At 44.1% G+C, this 20,442-nt stretch overlaps 1 protein-coding gene across 24 annotated transcripts in view; it reads left to right on the top strand.

The window, feature by feature from the left end:
- Window positions 1-20,442, top strand: part of rap1gapb (RAP1 GTPase activating protein b) — an 80,534-nt gene that overhangs the window by 58,032 nt on the left and 2,060 nt on the right. For 8 of the 24 annotated variants that reach the window (XM_061784064.1, XM_061784059.1, XM_061784063.1 and 5 more), the window contains 21 exons: window positions 614-649; window positions 3,002-3,049; window positions 3,685-3,723; window positions 4,413-4,598; window positions 4,759-4,862; window positions 6,899-6,977; window positions 7,056-7,109; window positions 7,180-7,263; window positions 7,346-7,446; window positions 9,012-9,141; window positions 11,261-11,416; window positions 11,487-11,558; window positions 11,648-11,734; window positions 12,396-12,536; window positions 13,912-14,043; window positions 16,653-16,730; window positions 17,031-17,140; window positions 17,738-17,854; window positions 17,935-18,064; window positions 18,567-18,648; window positions 19,537-19,640. In XM_061784064.1, the coding sequence (XP_061640048.1) occupies window positions 614-649; window positions 3,002-3,049; window positions 3,685-3,723; window positions 4,413-4,598; window positions 4,759-4,862; window positions 6,899-6,977; window positions 7,056-7,109; window positions 7,180-7,263; window positions 7,346-7,446; window positions 9,012-9,141; window positions 11,261-11,416; window positions 11,487-11,558; window positions 11,648-11,734; window positions 12,396-12,536; window positions 13,912-14,043; window positions 16,653-16,730; window positions 17,031-17,140; window positions 17,738-17,854; window positions 17,935-18,064; window positions 18,567-18,648; window positions 19,537-19,640 (2,070 nt within the window). Of the gene's footprint in view, window positions 1-613; window positions 650-3,001; window positions 3,050-3,684; window positions 3,724-4,412; window positions 4,599-4,758; window positions 4,863-6,898; window positions 6,978-7,055; window positions 7,110-7,179; window positions 7,264-7,345; window positions 7,447-9,011; window positions 9,142-11,260; window positions 11,417-11,486; window positions 11,559-11,647; window positions 11,735-12,395; window positions 12,537-13,911; window positions 14,044-16,652; window positions 16,731-17,030; window positions 17,141-17,737; window positions 17,855-17,934; window positions 18,065-18,566; window positions 18,649-19,536; window positions 19,641-19,926; window positions 19,976-20,442 lie in introns of all 24 variants that reach the window. The other 16 variants (XM_061784066.1, XM_061784070.1, XM_061784067.1 and 13 more) reach the window with 9 other exon arrangements.

Genomic DNA, 20,442 nt, shown 5'->3' with positions numbered 1-20,442 from the left:
GCCACCCCTTCATTTAGTTGTTGTGTTATGCTGCCTGGCAACAAAGCCACCAACAATACTTCGAGCCTTGTGCTTTGTGGGCATTATGGCAAATCTTTCCTTCCACGCTGGGAAACCCTTTTTCCTGGAATAAGAGAGTTTGAAAGGAGCAGCTCGCAGGCTGCGCTGCACTTTCGGGAGACTCCGGATTATTTGTTTGCCGTTGCAAAGACGTTTATGTGAAGGAATTGCCTCAGGTGCTACTTCGACACGTTGAAAGACAAATAGATGCGCCGGCCGTCTGTTCTGGCAAATTTCCAGAAGTCCCTCACCGGGGAGCTTAAGCAGGCCTGCTTAACACACTTTCAGAACTTGAATTGGCTTGTTGTCAGAGGATGTTGTTTTTTTGGGTTTGTTTTTGAAATCCCAGAAGACCTACTCGTTTACACTGTTTGTCTTCAAGAGCGCAGGCGCAATCCAGGGACGACATTTTAAAGAGTGCAAGAGTTTTCTAAGGAAGGCTACGGGCGTCCCGAGACCGCGATAAGCGCCGACTGAAGACCTGTGAGAAATGATATCGAAACAAGTCTCAAAGCATCGTGTGTGTCAACTCTCTCCCTCCCCCCCCCTTCAGAGCTCGGACCTGTTTGCCATGATCGAGAGGATGCAGGTACCGTGAGTTGCCTTTCGCCGGCTGAACCGCGACGCTTTCAAACGCCTTTCTCCGAATTTCACACCCGAAATGCAATTGATTCCTCCCTTGATGCACCGGCCTCCCTCTGCTGCTTTTTTTTTTTTTGCAGCTGAAACATTTACTGCATCACTGTAACACTCTCAATTTGACATCTTCCGTTTGCTGGCTTCCGCCTTTTCACCACTGTGCTTTTACTCCTATTGAATGCAGTTAACCATTTCTTTCTTCGGTGAAACAGAAAAAAAGATGGCGTCAGGTTAACCTTGTAGTGTCTGTGTAGTCAATGGAAACTGTTTGGGAAAGGTTTCAAACTTGGCATGTCGCATTCTCAACAACGAGAAGAGTAAGTAAGGAGTAAAAGAATTGACATAGCGCTTACAAGGTTAACGTCAAAACAATCCTTGAACACACCAATGTGTACAAATACATGCCAGGCCATGTACAGAAACTAATCAAACAAATCCAAATCTCAGTCAACAACCAATATGATATTACATCCATGTCTGTAACATGCCTGTAACAATTCGGTCCTTGTTCAAACATTCAGAAAACATCGAAGTATGAAGCTCAATTGGGCATTCTGACTGCTTGAGCGTCGAAAAGAAGTGGCAAAAATCCCACGGTTGCCATTTTCTTCATCATCCCTCATTGAAGGGGATCTATTCCACGTTGTCGAGGGACCTCTCTGACACCGACACTGAGCGCATGAATGTCACGCGAATCTCGGCATGACCGCTACGTATCGTATGACGTCCTGTCTGTCTCCACGTTTCAAATGGATCACATAGGAACGGTGCAACCGCCGGAGCATCGAAGAAAAGAAAAACCTCCGTGAGAACTTGCGAGTCGCGCACGGCGTGCTTGTTTGTCACGATGCGAAGTGAAAGAGAAAGAAAGGGAAGAAGATCTCTCCCGTTCCGTTTTTCTTCATCTTCCCCCATTGATCTATGAAGAATTGCTAGAGTGCTGATGTAAACCCTGAAATGAATGCCACTCAAATATCAGCCAATAACCAGTATGTACGACGTTACATCCTGTCTATCCATCTCGAAGTTCGAAGGTGACCGATTGAGAATTGTCAGTGCTGGAGCACCGAAGAGAAACCTCTTTAGCAGATCGTGTGAGTTGCGGAAAGCACTTGCATGTTTTATTGTTCACTGCGACAAAGCGCCCGTAGGAACTTTAAACGTCTCCAATCTTGTTTCTTATAATCGGTGTTCAGACTTTGTGTTTATTTGTATCATATGTTCGTACAAATAAATGTACTTGTATTTAGCTTCTGTCTGACTACACCAGCCATACAGAAAACAAAATGTTAGTAAACCATCACGTCATCAACCTGTCGTTATGCTCCTAAGCGCAACATACACAGGAAACACAGGAAGTCCACTAACCTGTTTTCGGGGTTCGGTCACGTGACCGTGACTGCTTGAGCGCTGATGAGAAACTTCTACGGGCTCCGTGACATTCTGGAATGAGTAGAACACATGAATGCCGCATAAATATCAGTTGAAACACATTCACTGCCATTGACGGCTTTAGAAGTCAAATATCCGTGTTAACTGTGAAGGCTGCCAATGAATGAGTTTTCATAACCAGTATGTATTACATTACATCCTGTTTCTCGCGGGTTCATTGAGAAAATGATTTCTCTAAGTTTGAAGGTGATCGAATTGTGACTGCTCGAGCGCCCAAAAGGAAGCTCTGTGGGAGAATTCGTATGCCGCATGCAGCAGTTCCATGTTTGTATTGTTCACTTTGCAAAAAGAAAGAGAAGGATGCCCCCTTCCCCTTTTTTCCATCTTCTCCATTGTCCGAAAAGATCAGCATCAAAATTTGATGCGTCTCAAGTCTCAAGTCTCGCTGTGGGGTTTTCCACACAAACAGCTTACTGATCAGCAATGTTTTGTTGTTTTTTTCTCCACATTACTCACAAACACACTCTGGGCTTTGGGAACTGTAAGCAGAATAAGAATAGATACAACCCCTTCAGTCCGCACCAGCATTTCTGCTTAATGACTTCTGGAGTTTGGCTTTTTTCCCCGTGTTTATCTTTATCTTTATCTTTATCTTTTTTTTTTTTTTTTTTAATCTTTTACCTCCTCCCCTAACCATCTGATTGACTTTATGTAACATGATCGTGAGTCACGGGCAACAAAGAATAATCCGACACCTCCGTGCTGCGCTAGGAATGACTTTGACGCTTGTAAAAATATATCCAAATAATGCTTCTGTTGAGCTTGTGCCCTTGAAAGATGCTGTGGTTCTCTCTTTTTTTTTCCCAGCTGTTGTGTTTGCATCCCTTGATACCTTTCTTCCTGTCTGCAGGGTTGCAGAATGGACGAGCAGAGATGCCCCCTCCCTCCGCCCCTCAAAGTGAGTCGCAAATCCTCCCGTCGCCGCACCGAGCGCAACGTGATGGATGATATACGAACTTTCTCCCTTATCAGCTGTCAGACAGGTTTTTTTTGGAATCTTTATTTAACGGCCTTTTCCCCTGGGTCCGCATGAGACTTTGACTCGGTCCAGATCCGGACCGTGGTTCGCCATTTGAAGATATCCATTCTAGTTTGCAACTACGTGGAGTGCTTGAACTCACCCAAAAATAAAACAGAAAACCCCAATATCTATCTGCGGATGCAGTGTTTTTGTTTTTTTCTCGACAGGGCATCGATCTCGATGCATGTTCCTCGATCACAAAATTGAGGCCCGGGCAGGAAGTATGACTGGCGCGAGAATCCGAGGGTGAAATTGGAAGATGAAACTTCCCAAGTGGTGAAATGAATGTTCAGTATTGTGTGTTTAAATAAGGAATGCATTAGCAAGTAGCATTTGCCAAATAACACCACTGCATTCACAAAGGGAAATATTGCCATCTTCGTCATGTTTGAAGGGCGCTACAAGTGCCCATGAAAAAGGTCGCGCTGCGTGTGCGTGACGGCGATGGCGCCCACTTCGAGTTTTGAGCAGAAGCATCTTTTTGTTGCCTTGACTCATGTTTGTTTCTGCAGACAGAAGAGGACTACATCCCATATCCCAGCGTTCACGAGGTACTGAACAAGTGCATAAAACTCACATATTTTGTGTGTTCGATTGTTAACTCTTGGCAAAATCAACAAATCTGCATGACTTTTGGTAGAACATTCTGTGTGACCATCACGCACATCGATCTCTGCTTGATAGAGAGGAAACAGGGGGGAGATAGACCACGGAAATCTTTCAACTGCTGTAGGATTATTCCTTTGACTTTGAGAAACGCGAAGAAAATACGATATTCAAGTCTGAAGCTGGTAATTGAGAACTACGGCTACTAGAGCGCTGATGAGAAAATGCCGCAAGCTTGGTAGCTCCAAAGTCCGGAAACAAGGAGTCCACTTGAATGGGACACAAATATAACAAAGGTCTCACAGGTTCTTGGAATTGGGTTCTCTTTTCGAGAACATCTTGAAACTGCTAAGAGCACTGGCAAGAAACCTCTCTCGGTTCTGAAGCTCCAAAACAAGTACTGTAACTTTATATTTTCCTGTCTCTCACCATTTTTTGTGAAATTGGGATCTCGCTGAAACGGTGAAAGAACAGTATCTTGACTGATTGGATAACTGTGGCTGCTCAAGCGCTGGCGAGAACCCTCCGTGGGATCAGTGGCTCAAAAAGAGGACAGCACTTAAATGCAGCACCAATAGCGTTACATACTATTCGAGTTTGGAAGGACATCGTTTGAGCAATGTGACTATTGCAGGTTCTTGGTCGCAGAGGCCCGTTCCCGCTCATCCTGCTTCCCCAGTTTGGAGGCTACTGGATTGAGGGGACCAATCACAAGCCTCGAGAGACCCCGGAGGCGGAGCAACCTCCGTGCCCCGCCTCCTGCGTTAAGCTCGAGACCAACAGCACCGCCAAGATCTACAGGAAACAGTTCATGGGCAAAGTGAGCCGAGTTGACAGTGTCTTCGTCTACTGAAAACCATGACTACTCGTGAACATCATCTATTTGTCATCATGGGCTTTCTTCATTGTATTATCCCTTGTCAGATCAGATCATGCGTGCATGCATTGCATGCAATCTTCTTCTGCCTATCTTCTACCAGGAGCATTTTAATTACTACACCGTGGACGCCGCCTTGGGCCACTTGGTCTTCTCATTAAAGTACGACGTCATCGGGGATCAGGAGCATCTGCGCCTGATGCTGCGGTACGTCTACTTATGATCCTATTTATTGATTTTGAATAGCTACTATTCAGTTTATCATTTGCCTTTGTCACCACATTTGTATCTATTTAATGGTAGAAGATGAAGTAATATCCCCCCCGCCCTTGAGCAACTGATAATGACACAGCGATTCATTTCAAAAACGCATATAATTGCTCATAAAGGGCATCACTGGCTTGCTCTGAAAAAACGACAAGCTGTTTGCTGACCATCCACATTCATTTGTTCTTCAATGAGATGAACTTTTACGAATGCTGTTATGGAGGTTTAATAGTGTTGGGGCCACTCTTATTGACGGAATTGCTTGTTTATATCCGTCTCCTGGCTTCTATCTTGTATTGGCATGAACCGAGCTGTTTCGTGCTATTGTTCATCTTTTGGTTAAGGGGTTAGTTCGGGATTAGGATTCAAGTTAGGCTTAAGGTTTGGGTTCATTTTAGGCTGTTTTACTTGGAGTTCAAGTCAAATTAAAGGGTTTGATTTTAGTATAGCTGAATCCATCGTCCATTGTTTTATATTGCTTATCCTCTTTCGGGTCATGGGTAGGCTGGAGCTTATCCCGGCTGACTTTGGGCGAGAGGCGGGGTCTAGGCTGCTAGGGACCCTTTTCAACTGCAACCCCCCAAAAAAAGGACAAAACAGTGTCACTTTCTTCTCAGACCGACAAAGTGGAAGTTTTGGAAAGCAATCCCATCTTAACTCCAATGTAACATGTCATTCAAAACAAACAAATGGTGCAACACTGGGGTGTTCTGCTGTTGTCGTGGCAACAAGGAAACAAGAACTCTCCTTCTTGTCTAAATATCCCGATCACATATAAGAAAAAGTTGCAAAGCAGCACTGGAGCTCAACGGAGACAAACTCATTGGTATATTGATCAGATTCGGAAAGTTACAAGACACACAATGAATTTGTTGGGGGACATATGAACTGAGCAGCAGGAAGGTCATGCTCATTGGTCACTTTGAGCCACGTTCCCCAAATGACAAACTGTCGACATTACGGGTTCAAATGCGCATTGGTGCCTTTAAATCCTCAACTGGCGCATTGTGCGAAAATAATGACAGTCCCTTGGCGCCCCCGCGACTCACATACCGGACGAATTCGTTGTGTTTCTTTGAACGGGGCTGTAAAGTGGATGATGCAAGCCTGCAGTCACCCAGCCCAGATCGTTATTGTGTTCTCTCTTTCGCACTGGGGGAGGAGAGAGAAGAACAGTCACGGTTTACAATCTCACTGCATGTCCATTCTTTCGCTCAAGAGGACAGAACTTTTTGCTCTTGTTAAATTACTTTACACTCAAGATTTATATATATATATATTTTTTTTTTTTTTGTACCTTGCATACTCTCATTGAGAAAATATAACAACAATATTGGCAATTTTGAACGTGATCGATTGAAAAATGGCGAGTGATCGAGCGCCGACGAGAAAAACTCCGCAGACTCAGTCGCCTTATCGTGCTGGAGCAAAAAGAACCCTTGAATGCGGCGCAAATATCATTCAAGTCAACAGTCACAGTTTTGGGGGAAGCGGGCTCTTGCTCAAACGTCGAGAAAGCAGCTCTCCGGGTATGAGCGTGACTGGCTGAGAGTCGTCACGAGAAAACTTCGTAGGCTCAGTTCCTTCAAAAATCCTGACACAAGGAGAGCACTCAAATGCAGCACAAATATAATTCAACTAGCTATATTTGATTACATATACACACTGTCCATCACGGGTTCGAGTTCAAACATTGAGAAAAGAATATCTCCAAGTCCGACGGTGATTGACTGAGACTTGCGACTTGCGACTTGCCAACTGCAGAAGAGAAACCTCGATAGGCTGAAACAAGGAGAGCACAAATATCCTGACGTTTCCAGTATTGACAGTATGACAGCTTTTTGCTTACTAGCTGGTAGACTCTCGCCTTGATTTTGGACATTGTCAGGGTTGCCGGTGTCACTCTTACTTTTGTCACTTTAAGCAGAGAGAAGACGAATCCCCTCTTCATAATTGAATAACTCTTTGACTTTCAGCTCTAGGCTAAGAACCTACCACGATGTCATCCCAATTTCCTGCCTGACAGAGTTCCCCAACGTGGTTCAGATGGCCAAGGTAAGAAAAATGTCAAAGGTCAAAGAAAAAAAGCGCGGCCTTTCCTTTTCCTCATCGTCTTCTTTTCGGTGGTTCCAGCTTGTTTGCGAAGAAGTCAACGTGGATCGGTTTTATCCAGTTCTCTACCCAAAGGTAAGTCCTTTGAACTTGTTTTGAAGTGTTTCGTTTTTTGTATTGACGGTCTCGATCATCTGGTCCCCAGGCGTCACGCCTCATTGTCACCTTTGACGAGCACGTGATCAATAACAATTTCAAGTTTGGAGTCATTTATCAAAAGTTTGGTCAGGCGAGTGCTCCTCCCCAGATGTTTCTCCTTGAAGACGCGTCGCCGCTCCTGACTGCCGTTCTTCTCGCGTTTATTCTTGCAGAGCACAGAGGAGGAAGTCTTTGGGAACATGGAAGAAAGCCCGGCCTTTGCCGAGTTCTTGGAGTTCCTGGGCCAGAAGATTGAGCTGCATGACTTTAAAGGGTAAACGTGCTCTTTGTTTGTTTTTTTAGTCCATTTTTGTTCCAGATCGTGGTTTGCGATGGGTGGGTGTCCTTCACGGACGATGGTTTATGCTTGAGTCTCTAAGTCTAATGGCTCATTTCCCTATATGAGTGAGAAAGCCAAGAATGATACACGTTGACAACCTTTCAATAGTTCCTCCTCCCCCGCTAATCAGCGATGGCTTTGCCTTGACTGCTAATGTTTATTTACCACGTTAACTAAATGCTAAGCAAAGTATCCTAAAGACTTGCAGAAGGTAGGAAATCACACATTTGGAGCTGACTTGAGCAATAAATAAAATAACTGTTTGTGTTTCTGTTTTCAACTGTGGTGATTATCACGCACATGTTGTATCAAGATATTGAGTCCTAATGTGCAAAATATGGAAATCATATCGCATCATTCTGTAATTACTACCCTTACAACGGGGCGCTCTGATTGGCCATTATTCACTTCACTACTGATTATGCATCACCTGTAAATGAACTCCTAATAAAGGGTAATTGTCATGCAGCGTGCACCAGGAGTGAATCCAGAGACTAAAGTCAACAGTTTTAGGATTTGAGGTCAAGCTTATGAAAAATTTGAATTGGACTTTACATGTACGCATAACGTTCATGAAAATCTTACCAGTTTCCATTTAAAAAGAAGTGCTTTCACGATTGTGCGCCATTTGTTCTGTTTGGGCGCAACCCACCAGTTTCCGTCGATGCCGACCGCAGAGGCCACCGTGAAACAAGGCGCTCTGAAAATTAGGATGTTTGGATTCAATCGGGAAAAAGAGAACAGCAGCATGTAAGGTTTGCAATGTAAAGGTAGGAGACACGAGAGCGATGACATCGAACGTCTGTCTCAAGTCTTGGCACAAATACGTCGAATTTTCATATATCTGTGCTTAAGCATATTTATTACTCAGTTCTCATAGCAGGGATCGTGGTGGCGTTATAAGCACATTTGAAAAGACATGTAGACAAGCAATATAGCAATACTCATGGGCATATGTTCGTTGTCCTGTATGAAAAACAACAAATATTACTGCAGTTTACTGAGTCACTTATAGCAGCTGTGAAAGTCTTCTTCATTTGTGTATTACACTGCCTCCCGGTGGCGCAACCAAAGAAGGAGGCGCAATGATTGAATTATGATGCAAAAACTGTTCCATTCTTTATATTCTATTCAATGACGTTATTGCTCTATGTTTTATGCAGCATTCTTTTTTGGGGGGGCGCGTGAGGCTGCTTCATCTTCTTATTCTTTTCCTTTCGGCTTGGAACGGATTAGTGGCTCTTTCCATTGATTTGAAAGAGTTTGCCGTTAAGACTGCGGTCGCGGGACAAATGAAACTTGTATCTTATCTTGTATGTGTTAGGACTGAGCAAGACTGAGTACAACTTCACGTATGACTCGCTCAACCAAAGTAACGACTTGCTTGAGTTCTGCCACAGTCACTTGAGACTTGAAGGTTAAGACTCAAAACGCAATTAGGCCTGGCACAGATGCGTCTCGCTCCCGTCTCATCTGTCTCGTCCGTTGTAATCCTGCAGCTTCCGAGGAGGCCTGGACGTCGCGCACGGCCAAACGGGGACGGAATCGGTGTACGCCAACTTCCACGGCAAGGAGATCATGTTCCACGTCTCCACCAAGCTGCCTTACACCGAGGGAGACTCCCAGCAGGTACGGCGACGCTGCGGTGAGCTCATTCGTGCCTGCGGGCTAATTGGCAACTCATTGGTATGTAACGGACTCGCAGTGACCCGTGTCGGGTTGAGAATCGCAATGGTGGTTCCGCACTGCACCGATGGTGGTGTTCTCCATGTAAGATATTGCGTTAGTCCCCCTCGACTCTTCGGCGCGCTTAAGGCGTTTGTTACCATGGTAACCCTCCATTCTGTTATCAGAAGGGCGGACAGCTCACGTGGCCTGATTCCGGAGTGAGACAAAAAAGGAGCAAAAAGTCGAGCAATCATCCTATGACCTTCCCCAAGGAGCTTCTTGGGTTCTCGTCGCCTTTTGTATGTATTTAATGGCGACACCTTCTGGAAAGTGACATTTGATTGACTTGTACACAAGCTGGGTCTCGCGTGCCAGCCACCCGTCAAGTGTGAAATCAAACAACACGGGAAATCTTTCATCTGCCTGTCTCTAAAAATGTGAGTCATTCTGCACTTCTTCATTGACATCATAGACGCCCCCACGACATGATATGTCTAGCTCAGCTGGGCAAAGATCCAGAGCCACTTTCAAGTGATGGCCACCATACTAAAACACTACGACAAGAAGGCAATATCATGCAGAAAGTTTGACGCTGCTGCTCTCATGTAGACGCCAAAAGGTAAGCAGAGCTGCATTGAGTTTTTGGGATGCAGCGATTTCTGTCTCTGATTGGTTGTTTTTCCTCAGGCGTGGTTGCAAATCAAATTAGAGGCAAAAGATGGAGCCGGAGAGGGCTGATTTATTATTCCCCCCCACAGATCGTTTTACTCATGTACTCCTGTCAGGCCGTACTGCCAGTTTGAACAAATCCGACATAAAATCAAAGATTGTATTTTTTTTTCTTGAAGTTGCAAACACCCCTTTAATGTCTGCGTGAATGTCAACGACGGCGATGGTGGCGCTGATCCGAATTGCCATTTTTGGGCCTGGGTGGAGGTCCACGCCATTCCAATTTGGCCCCTTTTGGAGGACACTGTGCCCGTTGTTGTCCATTTCCGCGCTCGAAGGCGTTCCAAGCGCTCCCATCTGCGTTGAAAAGATGAGGAGCGTGTTATCCGCGTGGCTGCGTTGAGCGCATATGAACATATGAAAGATGACAGCCAATAAAGTCATCGCTGATGAAGCAGCCGCTGCTCTGCATTTTCTTCCCCTTTTTGCCTCTAACGCTGCTTTCGAAGAAAATGTTCTTCAATTTGAATTTTATCTTCCGCTGCTTTGAAGGAAAAAGCTCTCCTAATGACAGAGCTTTTATATTCTAGAGTGGGCAAAGCATGGACACAGAACACGCTTTGTTCTGTAATCTCTGGCCTGTCAAACATTTACCTTGCCCAGAGTCCTGTCATATGAATTACTTCAGACATTTCAGACACCACGTGCACTGTCAAAACTATGTACAGAGGAGCACAATATCAGCTCCAAGATAAAGATCAATTCCAGCGAAGCGTCCAGCAAAGTATGAAAAACGAGCTCCTTTCGCTCATCTACGAGTCAAGATCTTAACTTTCTTTCTGCTTTCTGTAGCAAACAGATTCAAACATGAACACAAATATAAAAGGTGTTCATTGATGTATTGTAAATAATAAACTGAAAACAATAACATATGTAGTCCAATTCATTTAACATTTTGTATTTTTTCTAAGGACTTATTTATTCACTAAAAAAATCATTAGAAATAAATCAAAAAGGAGAATGAATGATTATTTCATTGTCCACATACATTCTGGCTTTTTCAAATAATTATTATTTTGTATTATAATAAAATGTCTTACACAGATATTTCAACCTTTTTTCTGACCTCATCTGCAAATGACCGAGCACATCTGTTTGTTTTCAAATCAAAATCAAAATCCCTTTAGCACAAAAATGACTCACCTCTGCTCGAGCCAGATCGACATGTGCGCTCGTAAGTTTACGTACCCTGGCATAATTTATTTGACTGGTAACGAAATGTTTTCGCTACTTTTTGAATGATCCTGCTACTTTGAAACGCCTTACAATGGAATTTGATTCGGTCGAATCCTCCTCCCCATACAGTTTGCCGCGTTGCGTTGACCCTGTCCGTGATTGTGTGTCGTACCAGCTGCAGAGGAAGAGGCACATAGGCAACGACATCGTCGCCATCGTGTTCCAGGAAGCGAACACGCCCTTCGTTCCCGACATGATCCAGTCCAACTTCCTCCACGCCTACGCGGTGGTCCAGGTGGAGGACGCGTGTACGGACAATGTCACCTACAAGGTTTGTTTCTCCCGAGATAGCGATGGGCGAGGATCAAGATAGTTTTCTACGTCCGCCGCCTCCTGTTCAGGTGTCAGTGACAGCGAGGGACGACGTGCCCTTCTTTGGGCCGGCCCTGCCTGACCCGGCCATCTTCAGAAAGGTCAGCGATGGCGTCACTCGAGACCAGTAAAACCCAAACTAACCGTGATAGCGTTTTCTTTCTTCTTCTCCTTCTTTTTCCTTCTTCAGGGCCCGGAGCTTCGCGAGTTCCTCTTCACCAAGCTCATCAATGCCGAGTACGCTTGCTATAAGGCGGAGAAGTTTTCCAAGCTGGAGGTGAGGCGAGGGCTGTGACATCGATGCTCCAGTGGTGCCTTGAGATACGGCTTGCATTTGTTACGTGATGATGCTTTCCTCACTGAAATGAAACATTCCATGACAGTGGACCCCCGCATACTCGCGCTTCGGCACCCGCGGATTCACTTAGTCGCAGATTTTTTTCCGAAGTCTTCTTCTTCTTCTACAGTACTGCTACTACTGGTTGAGTAAGATGCTGTTATTTTAGTCATTTTTCACAGAGGATAAAGAATATATGCCTGTGAGTATCGTGATATTGTCTTTGGTGTTGCGCCACTGTTTGTGTTCAAATATCCCTTGCTAACTGTGAGCATGTCAATGGCGTTTTGCATGGGTTGTTAGCATTAGGCTAAGTGACACAATAGTTCGAAGCAAGCACACTTTTCCCCTTTTGTGGAAAACTTTGCAAGCGAGAGAGTATAAACAAACAATAAGCACTACTTTAGAAAGTGAGTTTTAATATCTTCTAATGTGTTTTTAATGAGTTTAAATGTGTTTAAAATGTGTGGCAAGGGTTCACCGCCAAGTAACAGGCGGGTAGACCAAAGCTGAATTTACACTGCAGGTGCAAGTGCTAATCTTGTGTCATCGTACCCCATGGCGTACGTACAGTATTGGTGAAGACTTTGGTGGTTTCCAGGAGCGCACACGTTCGGCCCTTTTGGAAACCCTGTACGAGGAGCTGCACATCAACAGCCAGTCCATGATGGGCCTGGGCGGGGACGAAGACAAGCTGGAGAACGGCGGCGGAGGAGGGGGAGGCTTCTTCGAGTCCTTCAAGGTACGGCCTACGACTTCTTCTTTTTTCTCTGCGATAAGGCACGACCTCATCTGCATGAGTGAGAATGAGGAACTTTGCAGATGCTTTTTTGTCTCCCTTGTCTCACGGCCTGGGGATTCTGGGTATTCATTCGCGACAAAGCCAAGCGGAGAAAATGGCTTTTGTTTCTCAAAGGATCAGGCCTGTGGCTCTTGATTTCCTCGCTTGGCTTGCGACGGATGGTTTTTTTTTTTGGGGGGGGGGACATTATGTACTAGAGGTTCTCTGTCCTGACTGGCTGCGCTCCATGAATCCATTTGGGCCGCGGGAGTGCGTCCAAGCCGCCAGGCCGGAGCGCCGGGAGCTCTAATTGTGTATGCCTGATGAACACTTTAGTGGAGAAAAATGTCCGTTTTTTCACTTTTTAAAACAGTTCCCCAGGTGTTTTCAAAACATGTTTACAAGAATTCCAATTTACAGAACTTCACACTTTACACAGCTTTTTTGGGTGTATATTCCCCACCCCCTACGCTGCTGGCCCAACGGCAAGTCCAGTTTCCACCTGACAATCGGGTACAGAGCCCTGGCTGTCATGACAACATGCTCTTGTCACGTTGACAACGACTACTTCCGGGAATGGAAAAAAAAAGCGAGCGGTCATAAAGACAATGAAAGCATTTTCACCCTTGCAGCCAGCACTTCAAACAAAAACAACGTAATTAGCATCTTCAGAAACCTTGTTGTAAATCATGAAATTTCATTTGGGTCGCATAACGGTAAATATGTTTTGGCATTAAAGTGTGAAAAATATCAGGTTGGAAAATGTTTTCCCCTTATGAACAATGATTCCCTTTTGAATGAGAACAAGGTGTTTGGCCGGAGAGACTCGGGGATCCCCCAAGAAGAGCTGGATGAAGTGGCTGGGAAGAGGGAAGAGGCTGGGTTACCCTGCGTAAGATGCTGCCCCCGCTACCCGATCCCAGATAATAGATGGATGAATAAATAAGAGCAGCTGTCAATAATTCAAATACTCTTTTCGGTCAAATGAATTGATGCTAAAGGAAATTCCGTGGGCATCATATGAAAAATGACCCATTTCCAATTGAAAATGAATGAAGTGAGCCATTGCATCCCTCGGTGTCCTTTCCTGATCAAGACACATTTCCCCTTCTGTGCGAGATTTGCGGCAGTTTTCTTTGACGTCTGACCAATTTTGGTAGAACTCCAAATCGTACCACTTTGGCTGGTTCGGCTCGAAGGGTTTTCCACTTCATTCAGGACGTTTTAACTCCTATGGAAAGTATCCAAGGCCCCCCACCCCAAATGATACAACCCTTAATGACGCCATTGATTTTCCCCATCCGTTGACCGTGTGTCCTCATCTCTCTCTGTATAGCGGGTCATCCGCAGCAGAAGCCAGTCAATGGATGCCGTGGGCCTCAGTAGCAAGAAGTCACACACGGTCTCCACTAGTCACAGTGGCAGCTTTACCCACAATCTGGCCGAGAGCCCCAAAACACCCGGCATTGTAAGTAGCGCGTTGTGCTTCAGTGCAGGATACACTACACTATCATCCACGTGTCAGGGTTCCAACGGTCAATATCAAAAATAGGTTTCAAAAAGAACCATTACAATTAATTACAGGTCTGGAAAAGCATGGACAATGGAAACTTTTCTATTTTCTAAAAAACAGTCTGAGAGATTAGTTTATTGATCCCGCAAGGGGCGGCACGGTGAGCGACCGGTTAGAGCGTCTGCCTCACAGTTCTGAGGACCCGGGTTCGATCCCCGGAGTTTGCATGCTCTCCCCGTCCGTGCCTGCGTGGCTTTTCTCCGGGCACTCCGCTTTCCTCCCTCATCCCAAAAACATGCATTCATTGGAGACTCTCAATTGGCCGTAGGTGTGAATGTGAGTGCCAATGGTTGTTTGTTTCTATGCGCCCTGCGATTGGCTGGCAACCAGTTGAGGGCGTGCCCCGCCTCCTGCCCGATGACAGCTGGGATAGGCTCCGGCACGAGGAGAAGCGGCTCACCAAATGGATGGATGGATGGATGGATGGATGGATGGATGGATGGATCCCGCAAGGCAAATGCAGTCCTCAAACAAAGCAGTTTGAAAAGGTTCATGAAAGAGAAAAAAAAATACAATAAAAATCATAAAATCAGCTATCCGGTTGCCTGCACAGGAGGTTTATATACGTACATATAATCAACCACATTTCTTTGCCATGGGTAAGTCTGTTTAGCTTAATGCTAACACGATGAAAAATGCCATTGACGGGCTAACGAATAGCGTCAGTATTGCAGTGTTAAAACACATATGGTGCAGCAACGCATGTAGGCAGACAATACACTGTAACAATCTATTCTTCATCCTCTCTCATAACTACACCTCGAACTGCAGTTTACTGAGGACCTGATGTCTATGTTAAACTACCCCCAGGTGGCCGAGCCACGCGCGCAAAAAGGAGAAGCACAATGTCCGTTGAATTGAGGCAAAAAAAAATGTGGAGGCCGGAAGAAATTAGTTGACTTACTTACTTACTCACGTACAGAGAGGTCTGGTAATTAAGGTCTGGAAAAAGTACGGAATTTTGAAATTTCAAATGTGGAGGAACCCTGACATGTAAAAAAAAAGCCACTCTTCTTCTTTATGATCCACACCTGACTCCAATCAAAACCACCCTCGCAATGGTTGTTTTCTGTTGGTATAATCCTTGTATTTTGAAAGTAGGGAATTTTCAGGTTGCGACTGTTTGACTACCCAGACTCCCTTGCTCCGCTCCGCCCCTCCTGTGTCTGCTACTGCATGTGACGTCGACTGTATTGTTAGCATGTCGCCTCCTATGTAGCGCATGTGTGACTTCGCCACGTGTGGCTGCAAAATGAACATCGCTGTCTCGCGTCTACTTAAAGGGGTGCTCAGTCTCCGTTGGCCTCGGTTGAAGACAAACCACAGCGCCTGTTTTCCTCTCTTTCGGGCTTGAACGGGTTTTTTCGTGCAAATATTCACCGTAATTATGACTTTGCCACTGTGTTAGCATAGCTTAGTGGCAGACTCCGGCGGTTTATGGGAATGGAACACCGTCCTAAACACAGGAGCCTCTGAATGCATTTGCCCACAGTCAAATGATCCGCAATGTGCTTTCAAAGGAGTGTTCAAATGATTCTAATGTGAGCTTTAGATTTGAATTCAGAGTTCCGCAGTCTTCTTATAATTTTCAGAATGAATAACTGTTGATTTAATTGTGTTGTACACTGGACGCTCTCTTTGTCCAGTTCAATTTGTTTTGATTTTGAAACAATCGTTCTCATTGGAAATATTTTGCTGCATGGTAAAAGTATTATAAGGCAGCCTTTATTAACACTCCTGTTATGGCCCTTGGAGAAGAAACACTTAAGGCGTCGCCCCCTTTGAGACTCTTGCATCATTGCTGAGTCAATATACAGTATTTAAGTTTGATTTTATAAATGAAAAATAATAAGAACAATAATAATAAAAGGATAAAAATAAGAGGTTAAGACTTTAAAAAACTGAAGAGGTTTTGGAGCATTTATGTTGAATTTTTATTTTTTTTATTCTATTATATATTTAAAAAAAAATAGATATTGACATAAAAACATCTTTTTTTTTTTTTTTTTTTTTTACATGTGTCCACTTTAAAATTGTCCAATATATTTAACATAGCATGTCTGGGCAGGTGTTTTAATAAAATTGATGAAAGGAAAATTGATGAGTAAATAAATATACAACATGAATATAATTAACTATCTAATACAAGTAAGAAAAGGACAAAAGTCAGTTCAGCAAATGTTTTAGCCTTTATATGTATGATTATTTTGAAAATCTTTGTATTGTATTGTAACAGGTCCATTTGACATAACATTGTGGTTATTTACTGAAGAAGCAATGCTTTAAGTAACTTTTGAGCATTCTCAACGATCACACAAAGTGCAAAGAGATTGTCGCGCGAAAATAGGTGGGGAAAAAGGAAATGTGGCTGCTAGTTGATGATCTTCGTGCGTCTCTGGCTGCGTGTGTCTTATGGGCATGAGATGTTACAATGTGTTTATTTGGGCTTTTTCAATCTGTTTTCTTCTCTCCCGTCCCACCCTGCCTTTGTTTGTGTGCCTCAGTCATTGCTCGTCCCGGGGAAAAGTCCCAGTAAATACGGCCGACGAGGCAGCGCCATAGGGATAGGAACAATAGAAGAGGTTCATGTTTATTTCTCCCTTCTTGTTCAATGTGGTGTTTTTTTCCTCCATTTGCGTGTGCTCAGATGCTGCAGCCAACGTATTGTATTTCCCGTGTCACGTGACGTTTTTCACAGCTACTCTTAACTTTGCCTTTTTTGCATCGCACAGTTGGTCTTTTTTTTGCACTGCTGATAAAACTGATAAAGCCGAACATAACATCCGATGTCCTCGCACCACCATTAGCCGAGCCGAGCCGAGCCACGCGGTGTTCCTGTTGGCATTGAGTGTGTCTGAATGTCGTCTCCCCCCGTGTGGCAGTCCCTGATCATTCCCGGGAAAAGCCCCACCAGGAAGAAGTCGGGACCCTTCAGTTCCCGTCGGAGCAGCGCCATCGGCATCGAGAACATCCAGGAGGTCCAAGAGAGGAGGTACAGACAAATGAGTTTCATTTGTTGCATGACCATGCTCATAACTTCAAACATTTGTATCTCAAATCATTTTTCCCCATTGAAATGATTGGCCATTCATGTGTTCCGGCTCCCGCACCCACCAAAAAAAAAAACGGAAACATGAAAATAGCACTCAACAATATTGTACTTTATAAACGCATATAATAACAATGATTCATCATCTGTGAATGAGTTAATGCTTCAATTCAATTCATCGTGTATGCCCCTGCCTTGACCACCGGCGGCAGTACAATACCATCACACAGACAAATGAAGAAAAGTCATCTCTACTCTCAGTGACTCAATATTCTGCAATCATATTAGTCGTTTTCAGAGGATAAAGAATATATGCCGTTGAGTTTATATATATATATATATATATATCATAGATATTTACAGTCCATATTTTTTTTTTTCACCGGTGGCATCAATATTTGAGGTCGGCTGTTTATTTATTTGCTTCTCTGTCATTATATGTGAGTGAATTTGTCACAGAGCAATACGCTTTTTGGATGAATGCAAAACAAATTCGAGAGGTTTGCCATTCGGTGATTTTGTGACAATGTCGCCCCGCAGCCGCGATGTGTCACCGTGCACCCAAAGGATGTCCGACGGCGGCCTGGTCTCCCAGGAAAATAGATCGGACAACTCGTCCAATCACAGTTCTCCTGAGTTTACCCCTGCCAAGAACAGGTAGCGCTTCAGTAGCCGCTCCCTGTCGCATAACACGGAGATGAAGACAAAGGAAGGTCAGAGTCACGTAGGGCGTGCAGCTTGGTCATGTGTTGCAGGGCGCCGTCCATCCCGGAGGCTCAGGACCTTTCCCGATCATCCTCCGACGCCAGCAGCTTCGCCAGCGTCGTGGAGGAGCACGAGGCTGACGACGACTACGACGCGGGACTGGTGAGGACGGTGTACCCTGGCTGGATGCAGCGTTAGTGCAAATCAGGGTCCAATCACTTTTGGAGGCAAATGGGCCAAGTCATTTGTGGATGAGAAAAAATGTTAACATGGATGTCACGAATGTTGCAAAACAACTTCAAATTGGCAAGAAAAATGTCTTGATAAATTCATGGAATCAATGAGTAAAACATAGAAAGGAATAAATACATTTGAATTAATCCATTTTCAGAATATTTGTTTTATTTATTATTTTATTAAAATAAGATGAAGTCATACTTTTTTAAATGGTATTATTCAAAACGAATTTAATTGTAAGTAGTTAAGCAATTATTTATTAATGTAAGATTTGAAAAGATTGATTTTACTCTTAATTGTATAGCATTAGTAACATTTGGACTTTATTATTGACAATAAATCAATGGATAAATGACCGACTTTACTATTTACTCTTGGCCACCGCTGATGGAAATGCTTTTGTTGCACGTTTCTAACTTCCCTGCAGGAAAGCGTGTCGGCCACGACGCCACACAAGAGGGACTCGCTGGACGATGCATCGCTCCGCATGAGCCACGCAGGCGTCACAGGTGACTGACTATGTTCAATACATACTGTACACTTACACTATGCATATATCAGACTATTGCATAAGTTTCATATACTGTATAGATATTTAACAAATTACAGTTTTCGTACTTGGCCCCTTGTTATCGTTCTCACTGGGACTCGATTTGTTCGTTTACAAGTTTACATATGCTATGTCTGACATGCATTTTATAACATATTTGTCTATTGTAGTGTTACAATAAATGTATACAGTGGAACGAACCTCTCTTTTCGTGATTAAAACATCTGACTAAAAAAACTATGAAAGTGATATTTCCCATCGTAAATCTAAATCCAATGAATCCCTTTTCTATATCAACAAAAAAAAGGAGGGGAGGTTGTTGTTTTGGAAATGTTAAATCTATTTAAAACAGCCACACAACTTTCAAACTGCTAGCTTAACGCTAACGCTAAATAGCCTCTATATAAGTGGTGGGTTGAAGAATAAACGGTGCAGCAACACATGAAGACCGGCGATAGAACAGTACTCACAGTCATATATTCTTTGTCATGCAGTAATGACATAATTAAATGGGATTACAAAGTTTTCGTCACACTCCATCAATTGAATGGCCATCGTGCTGCTCTTTCTGGTGCGACTGCCTTGGCTAGATGGGGGCAGTATAAGACAGACGGACGGATGAACTGCCGATTGAGGCATCGGTACGGCACTAATAATAGTTGTTCTTCACAGAGGATAAAGAATACTGATTGAGACTGGAATTTCCATTCATTTCAATGGGAAAAGATGATTTGCGATGCATGTGTTTTGAGTTACAAGCGTGGTCACAGAACAAATGAAACTGGTATCTCCAGGCACCACTATACTCATTTGCTTTGTGTGTTTGAACCTTCTTCGCACTCGCCAGCGTCTCGACTCCAGCATCAAAGTGACGGGCCTCAGGGACCCGAGACGAAAGCGACAGATGGCCGTGCCAGGTCGGAGCGCCCGCTTCTGGAGCACAAGTCCTGGGTATAAAGATAAATAGATTGATTTCAAAATATGACTACAAGCTCCTGGTTAAAAACTCTTTTTAAATGATGATGGTTCTTGCACTGTATTACTCTTTTAATTGTATGTTTTATTTTTTTTTCACTGAGTTTGAAATGTTTATAAGCTATTTTTTTTTTGTCTTTGTTTTTCAGTGCTTTTCATCATGTAAAGCACATTGAGTTAGTTACCTTGTGTATGAAATGCGCTACATAAATACATTTGCTTTGCGACAAGCTGATATTCTACTGTTGGTGTTTTCACGCAGAACTGTTAGCTACACGCCGCTGAGTCGCCGCATCCCCGCTCATTATCAGGTTAGGGGCTGCTTTCGACTTCATTCTCTTGTCATTTACAACCCTAACCCGTATTGTACACATTGAACAACAATAGACGTTTCGGCGCGGCAAGGCTGTGTCCTTGGAGATGCACCTTGCGGAATGAAAATTCGGTGGCGGAAACTCGGTCCAAACTGCTGGCGCAGACTCTGGTGAATTTGAAATATGCCGAGGTCCACGGACATTTTCATGTCGCCATCTTATTGGCTATTTTATAAGGGGACCCGCTCACATCGTCTGTTGCCAAGAGCTGTGGCAATGCTTTACTCACTGCGATTACACATCGTCCTCTTCCGCACAGAGATGTCTCCATTGAGACCGTCATTGCGCAACACTTACAGGGAACGAGAGGAGCCGCTTTGATTGGCGGTAAATGCCAAAGTTGCCTGTAAACACACACGCAGCCAATTCCCATGCCTACCCGCCAATGCATTACAGAGTAATGC

This window comes from Phyllopteryx taeniolatus, chromosome 9, assembly GCF_024500385.1.
Source record: "Phyllopteryx taeniolatus isolate TA_2022b chromosome 9, UOR_Ptae_1.2, whole genome shotgun sequence".
Classification (NCBI taxonomy): Eukaryota; Metazoa; Chordata; class Actinopteri; order Syngnathiformes; family Syngnathidae; genus Phyllopteryx; species Phyllopteryx taeniolatus.
The sequence above is the reverse complement of the archived record's forward strand: the minus strand, read 5'-3'. Positions and strand labels throughout refer to the sequence as shown.